Source organism: Phragmites australis, chromosome 5 (assembly GCF_958298935.1).
Source record: "Phragmites australis chromosome 5, lpPhrAust1.1, whole genome shotgun sequence".
NCBI classification, from domain to species: domain Eukaryota; kingdom Viridiplantae; phylum Streptophyta; class Magnoliopsida; order Poales; family Poaceae; genus Phragmites; species Phragmites australis.
The window spans coordinates 4,349,270-4,357,132 of NC_084925.1; the positions used below are offsets into that span (position 1 = coordinate 4,349,270).

The 7,863-nt window shown below is 44.7% G+C and overlaps 1 protein-coding gene across 1 annotated transcript; it reads right to left on the reverse strand.

The window, feature by feature from the left end:
* Positions 1-43: 43 nt before the first annotated feature.
* On the reverse strand, positions 44-1,430 carry LOC133918497 (uncharacterized). Its single transcript, XM_062362400.1, has 2 exons — positions 692-1,430; positions 44-297 (listed from the first exon to the last, which is right to left on the reverse strand). Exons 1-2 carry the CDS (start codon positions 912-914, stop codon positions 206-208), a joined length of 315 nt encoding a protein of 104 aa, XP_062218384.1. The 5' UTR covers positions 915-1,430; the 3' UTR covers positions 44-205.
* Between the last annotated feature and the right edge of the window lie 6,433 nt (positions 1,431-7,863).

Consider the following 7,863-nt stretch of genomic DNA (forward strand, 5'->3'; position numbering starts at 1 on the left):
CGCCACGGATGTCCCAGACCCAAGTCCTATCCTGAAGAGCCTCGAAGACAGTGCGCCTGACGATGGCCCGCTTCGCCACAAACAGTCCCAAGTGTAGCGCCATCTCCAACAAGGAACGACCATGGAGCCAATGATCCGACCAAAACATGGTGGACTTCCCATCGCCCACCACGGTAGTCACAGCCCTAAGTGTTTTTTTCTACCTTCATATGACTTGCAGCTCTCCAGCGAGTTCGGAAAAAAAAACATTGAAAGAACCACAAAGCTGGTCTGCAATCTCTTCAAAATACTTGGATGCTGCCCCATTGGTGAACAGTTCAGCCATTTCTTCACTAAAAAATTACATGTGGAAGAATAATTTCAGTTCTCAGATATTATTTGCAAATTTTATAGCACAATTCAAACACAAACAGCCATTAAAAGATATTCTATCCTCACTATTAATACCCAGAACCACTACTTATGCACACGGCTATTTCAATTCTTAGCAAATGTAGGACTTACTTTAACGATTACTTAGAGCACAGAATGTCATATCAGATCGACATATTCATTCCAAAATAAACCACCGAACAAAAATTATCAAGAAAAGAACAACGACGTCCACTGGAAACAATTGACATTTCAGTACCCTTTTAATGCATATTCGGTGCACAACGAATTTAATTACAATGAACTACCAGCACCATACCTGTGCCGACGGTGTGCAGGCGCGTGGGGAAGAGTTTGGTGTCGGCGGCGTTGGAGTGCTTGGGTTCGGCCGGGGTGCAGGAGTTGGAGCAGGCGTGCTTGCAGTCGGGGCCGGGGGAGGAGGAGGTGGAGTCGGGGAGGCGGAGGGTGAGGGTGTCTCGAAGAGCGGATCGGATGCTGTGGAACACTCCATAGATGGAGCTCCACTTCATCTCCATCGACATGGCCGGCGACGCTCTCGTCTGACTTCTTCCCTCCACGGGCCGACCAGCCGCCTCTCCCTGCTGGCGCCTTTCCGCATCTGGGCCATGCCGTATGCAACCGTCGCCATCTCCGCCGTGGTCGCCTCCTGCGTCCTCCTGCCTACATTCCACCACGGGAAGAGGAAGGGAAGGAGAGCTGGAGAGGTTGCAGGGGAAGGGAGGTGTACCGGTGGAAGGAGGTGGAGCCAACGGACTCGGAGGCGCTGCCGGCGGCGACGTGCTCCCACGAATCGTGGCGGCAGCGAGGAGGTGGCTGGGCGTTAGTGCGGTCCTGCAGGGGCGCGGCGCGGCGATGGAGCACGGAAGCGGCAGCGGGCCGGCGCAAGGAAGGGCGATGGATATATGGAAGAGGAGGGAAAGGGAGGAAAAAAATAAGGAGGAGAAGGTGCACGTCCCATCCCCCGCCGAACGCAGTCCTCTTTTTCCCGCCTTCCTTCCTAAGAGTCTTTTTTTTCCGGGAACCCGATCCTAGGTTGGTGGAGTAACGTCATAGGAACAGTATAATGTGGGAGAAGCTATAGTTATTTGACTACAGTGATTCTACTGTTTATCAAAATACTGTAGTACCAGATCTCATCTATCTGTTACTAACAAACAGCTCAAAACTACTAATTACCCCCTAACGTTAAAATCCACCAACATTAGATGATCTCAAACCCTTTTTCCCTCAGCCACAGAGCCAACTGCTCCTCTTTACTATCACATCACAGCTGTCGAATAACACCTGCTAGATCGGACGGCGCGCGAATTGCTGCGGACGTGCACACGCCCTGCCTGCGCGCTGGTTGTTCTCCATCGGAGAGTTTTAATTTAATTTAATTTAATTAGAGGGGAATTAGGATTTGCAGCGTCGATGTCACAGACGGTCCAGATGAGGCTAGATGATCAAAGCCCTCGTAAAAAAAAAGATAAGTTTTTATCACTGCAAATGTCGTTAATCCAAGATTTACCATCGCAAATCGGCTTATCCTGTTTATACCATAAGTACTGCAAACTTTACCCTTATTTGCTATCACCATTAACATGTTAACTTTTTTGTTAAGTTTCTCCAAAAAAAAAATACATGGTATGCCCTTGTCTTCTTCCTCCCTTCCCCTCGTACTGTAGACTGCAGCTTTTTTTTAAAAAAGAGAGACAAGCATCCCGAACTATTTAGAGGCCCGCACGGATCAGGAATCTATCCCTGGCCGGCTCGCTCCAGCTTGGAGCTTTGCCAACTAACCGACGGTCAGTTCCTCCATCCCTCCCCACGTTGGAGGCCGATGGCACAGGCGCAAAAAATATGCGTGCCTGGCGCTCGTCCCTTCCTCGCAATCAGCCATGGCGTTTGCTAATCCTGTGAGGTCCCGTGGACTAGCCCTGTGCAATTTGATGTGCTAATCCCGCTCACCGACATTAGAGTTTGCTAATCCTGTGCAGTTTGGTGGGCTCTGGATTGGTAGATGGGGGTAGAATAGAGTAGATAGATTGGTTCAAACAAGGAGCTTGCTGTTTTAAGTGTTGGAGATCGATGCGTCATTGTTGCTTCATGTTCTTTGAATTCGTAATTGCTGGGAGAGGAACTCAGAGACTCGATCCCACAGCCATGGCGCTCAGCCTCTTGGCCTACCCGCCGCCGGACCCCCACCTAGTTGCACCCATCTCGGCTGCCACCCACCGCCATCGACGACCTCCACGTGCTGCTGCTTGCCCTCAATCCGCTGCCCCCAAGGTCGCTGACCAGGTAGCCATGGCTGCACCAAGTCCGCCTCCAGATATGTATCCACTGGGAGCAGAAGAGGAGTAAGGCTGGCCTGGTTAGAGGAGGAAGAAGGCAGAGGGCCGTATAAGGGATTCGGGCTCCTGAGCACAAGAGAGGACAACGAAGCAAAGGAGGATTGGAGGAAGAAGATAGGGATAAATAGATCTTTTTATGGCTCCGTCACTGTTCGTCTGGTCAGCCGTGGCGAATAAGGGTAAGGTTTACACACCCAATAGCATACACTAGATAAGTCGGTTTGCGATAGTAAATTCCGGATTATAGACATTTACAGTGACAAATAAAAAACTGCCTGAAAAAACACTGCAATATACAAACAATCTGCAGTCATATCCTTGTGGCTAATGTTGATGCTGAGGAGTGCATCAGTGATGAGCTAACCAAGGGGTGCGTCGTGCAGTAACTTTGAGTATGAGAGCTTAAGAAGCAGTTTTAATTAAAGAAGTAGTGCTACAGATGGGGCTAGCTATTTTATAATGCATTGATGATACACTTTTTTTAATAGAGCATGATACTCAAAGTGCTAAAAACTTGAAGGTGCTACAAGACTTAGAAATGTGACGATAAAGATAACCAAAGTGCAAGTAGGATAGAATGGGAGATGAATGACGATTACAACAAGTTGAAGCTAAAGTAAACAAGGAAAGAAAAAGACGACAGCATGAAGTTCTTTTTGGTTAGCATCAGCTAGGTTACAGTTTGCTACTTGTAGTTGTTGTATTGACGAGATGCATTTTCATCTTTTGTTTTTGTCTTGTTTTCGGTTCTAAATCTAGAGTAACAATATATCTATCGTTGTTGTTGGTTCATCCTACTTTCTAAAAGAAAAATGAAGCGCTCGCTGAGGTGCTGCTCTCCGTATATAGTGACGGATGTTGTGGATCGCTGCGTGTACATTTTTTTTAAGTGTTGGAGATCGCTGCGTCATTGCTGCTTCATGTTCTTTGAATTCGTAATCGCTGGGAGAGGAACTCAGAGACTCGATCCCGCAGCCATGGCGTTCAGCCTCTTGGCCTACCCGCCGCCGGACCCCCCACCTAGTTGCGCCCATCTCGGCTGCCACCCACCGCCATCGACGACCTCCACGTGCTGCTGCTTGCCCTCAGTCCGCTGCCCCCAAGGTCGCCGACCAGGTAGCCATGGCCGCACCAAGTCCGCCTCCACGCCTCCAAATATGGACCAATGGGAGGAGAAGAGGAGTAAAGCTGGCCTGGCTAGAGGAGGAAGAAGGCATAGGGCCGGATAAGGGATTCGGGCTCCTGAGCGCAGGAGAGGACAACGAAGCAAAGGAGGATTGGAGGAAGAAGATAGGGATAAATAGGTCTTTTTATGGCTCCGTCACTGTTTGACTGGTCAGCCGTGGCGAATAAGGGTAAGGTTGATAAGATGGTTTGCGATAGTAAATCCCAGATTATAGATATTTACAGTGACAAATAAAAAACTGTCCTGAAAAAACGCTGCAATATACAAACAATCTGCAGTCATATCCTTGTGGCTAATGTTGATGCTGATGAGGAGTGCTTCAGTGATGAGCTAACCAAGGGGTGCATCGTGCAGTAACTTTGATTAAGAGAGCTTAAGACGCAGGTTTAATTAAAGAAGTAGTGCTATACTTAGTAGATAGGGGCTAGCTATTTTATAATGCACTGATGATACACATTTTTTTAATAGAGCGTGACACTGAAAGTGCTAAAAACTTGAAGTCTGTGTTATATATTTTTTAGTAGTATCTGATTTAAAAATTAATTTCACAAAAAACAAGTTATTTTGTTTGGGAGAAACAAAAGAGAGAGAGACGAGCTTTATATTAGTATTTTTACTTGTCCTAAGGTAATTTTCCATTTAAATACTTGGGCATTTCTATTGGCAGAAAGAAACTAAGTAATAGTCAATAAAAAACCAACTGGAGATAAATTTGGAAAAAAAAGTTAGATGGATGACAGGTCAACTGCTAACTATTGGTGGGAGAATTATATTGGTAAATGTTAGTTTTAGTAGCATTCCTCTACACACGTGTTCCTTTCTAAAAGTACCTAAAGGAGTATTTAAAAGAATAAATTATTTTAGAGCTCAGATTTTAGAGCAAGAAGAATCAAATGTAAAAAATATTATCTAGTAAATTAGGACATAGATTGTTTACCTAAAGATCAGGGGTTGATAGTTTTAGATTTGGATACCATGAACACATGTTTACTAGGAAAATGGATTTAGAAATTAGAGAATGAGGATGATCTCTGGCAAAACATGTTAAGAAGGAAGTATCTACATAAACAAACTTTGCTTCAAGGTGAGCAGAGAAATAGAATTTCTCATTTTTGGAGAGGTATCTTAGAGGTTAAAGATACTTTCTATAAGTTCTGTGAGAGGAAAGTGAGAAATAAAGGGCGAACTAGGTTTTAAGAGGATGTTTGGCTCATGAGTTGTATTAGCATCTCAATTCCCTAGATTGTATAATGTAATTTTTTGCAAAAATATTTCAGTTGCGCGTGTTTTTACATAGGGTTGGGGTAGCATACGCTTTCGACATCTACTTTGGGGTGATACCTTAAGTATATGGCAAGAATTGCAAGATGAATAAAGTGAAGTGCATTTGTCAGAAGATAGGACTTCGCTTGTATAGAATGACTGCAAATGGGCAATTCACAGTTAAATCCTTTTATCTGACCTTTAAGACGAATAAAATACAGTTCTATATAAGTTTTTATGGAAAACTAAACTAAACCTTAAAATAAAGATTTTTCTTTCGTTGATGTTGAAGAACATCATTCTGATAAAGATAATTTGGTCAAAAGAGGATGCAAGAGGAGTTCCACCTACTGGACTATGACCGATGAACTTGTAAAGCTTGCTTTCACAATCTTAATGAAAGGTAGCACTCCGGCCAATTCACATAAAAAAATGAGATGGTAGAGCTCTCGATTGAATCCGTCAGTGAGACATGAGAGTACAAAGCATTCTCCCCCTTTTTTCTGCTGATGATAACATATCAACTAACGCTAAACATTACTACATTGTTTCTCAGATAATATTTGCATCGAAAAAAGACATGAAAACAACCGGTGGCCGATCCAGTATCACGAAGTTGACGGCTCTCCCTATTTTTCTTCTTTCTCCTCTTTTTTTCTCTTTGATGCCTAAAAATTCAAGAGAGCTCTTAGATGCACTCAGGGGTAGGGGCCACCCCTGCTACCGGTAGCTGCGGTCGTGGATCCGCCACCAGAGCCCCCTCCCACAAAGCTCTCTTCCACCTCATAGTGGCCAACGGGAAAGGTGTCGCTTTTAAGGACGCATGCCATATGCGATCACCGCTTCTCCCACCACCGGAGCCCACCCCTCCCTCACAGCCATCGTCAACCCCTGCAAACATCGTTGTAGCCACACAAACTATGGCCTGATTTATGACACCAGGGGATAGGGTCCCCAGATCAAATATTCAACCGTGGCTTCCTGCACTACACGTGTGCGACCACTGTCAGACGATAACACCTTCTTTAGCAACATCGTCAGTGCCCAGTCGACCACCACGTCAGCTTCATAACTTGCCCCCATCATTTCCATAGTCACCTCAACCTGATCTGTTGATCCCAATGCCCTCCACCCCCTGTGATCGCGCCCCTACAACAGCCCTCTCTTGTTGGCAGCGTAGCCGTTCGCCCTAGCCTTTCCTATAAGAGAGGAAGGGAAAAGGTGTGCGTTGACGTCATTCCTATTAGAGCCTTTCATCTTGAACGAGTTGCACACCTCTAGGAATTATTGCAAATGGAGCTTGGTGTCCTCTCTCTGTGAATTGAGATTGGTCAACCATGTTGATGACGGCCGGCTTGATCCCAAAGTTCTCGGTGACTTCCTTGTACTTGAATATTGAGGTTTTCTCCGAATAGGACGCTCCATCCTTGACAATGGCATGTTCAGTAGGCTCTCCCATGTCACCTATTGGTACTTTTGGGTTTCGAGGGTTGCTTCCCTCCTTCAAATGAAGACTCTAGTTTCTCATCCTTTGGGGGATCACCTTCTTGTTCACTCAACAGCGTCATCGTGGTGTCAGATGCAGCGGCAGCAACAATTTATCTTTGTTGGGCACTGGCTTGCTTTAGCGGCAGATCTGGATCGTCCAAAAGTTAGGGGCTTAATTGACATCAGCCCTGACATTTCTGTTCATATTAGCAGAAAAATAGGATATATAAAAAATAAAAAATAAAACTAAAAGAATAAAGTAAAAAACACCCAAAAAGGTTGAATTTGTTGATCCCAAAAATGACGCTAGATAAGCTTCTTGACGCTAATTACGTGCACAATATTACTACCGCAAGTAAATAGGTCGTCTGTAGTCTTTCACCCAAAATATTAAAAGTTTATCATATCCACCAGCATCAACCAGTAAACAAAATAGAGTAACTATTTTATACTAACAAATTAACTCTACTCATGAATGTAATTGCGCAAGAGCACCTTGATTATAACCTGGAGACTGGAGACTTCGTTCAATGCTTTCGCGGTTCTTGATGACCACCCAGCACATGCAATATTCAGTTCTGATTTCTGAAGATCGCAAGAGACAGACAAAATACCTGACAATTATCAAAACAAGCAAGGCAGTCATTATCGTGTTCGTTCTCCTGTCCGGGGGACTGGTTCCTCTCTAGCAAGTCAGAGGTGAATAGTACCGTAAACAGTGCTATGACTCTAGGAAAACAATGATCTGCAGTAATTTACTGTTCATATGGATAGATTATAATATAACTGTTCATAAAATACTGTGCTCGGAATTGCTGTTCATACCGTTACTATTTACAAAATCGCTATTTGTAGGCATGCTCACGAAGGTAAGTCAAGTCACGGGTGTTATTCACCTCTGACTTACCTCTCTCGTAAGTAATAGGAGCCGATTCCCCTGTCCGGTGAAATCGGCGCTAGAAAACTTTCAATGGGGTACTCTTACTCCCATTTCTGTAATGTGTCTTTGATTAATGAATGAAAGTCCGTTAATTCTCAAAAAAGAAAGAAAGAAAGATCCGCTGCGTTTCTGCGTTTCGGACACCATTGCTATGCGTGCAAATGGCAAATGCAAAGCAAACTACTCTGCCTCCGGACACATGATCCTTACTGGTAGTATTATGAAGTAGTAAAGAAACAGTTGCAGGTCGGAGGCAT

Bases quoted from the DNA above. Each gene is read 5' to 3' on its own strand.
- LOC133918497 (XM_062362400.1), bottom strand. From the start codon at position 914: ATGTCGATGGAGATGAAGTGGAGCTCCATCTATGGAGTGTTCCACAGC. The intron at 298-691 runs GTATGGTGCTGG...CCAATGGGGCAG, and splicing joins CCTGCACACCGTCGGCACAG to CATCCAAGTATTTTGAAGAG.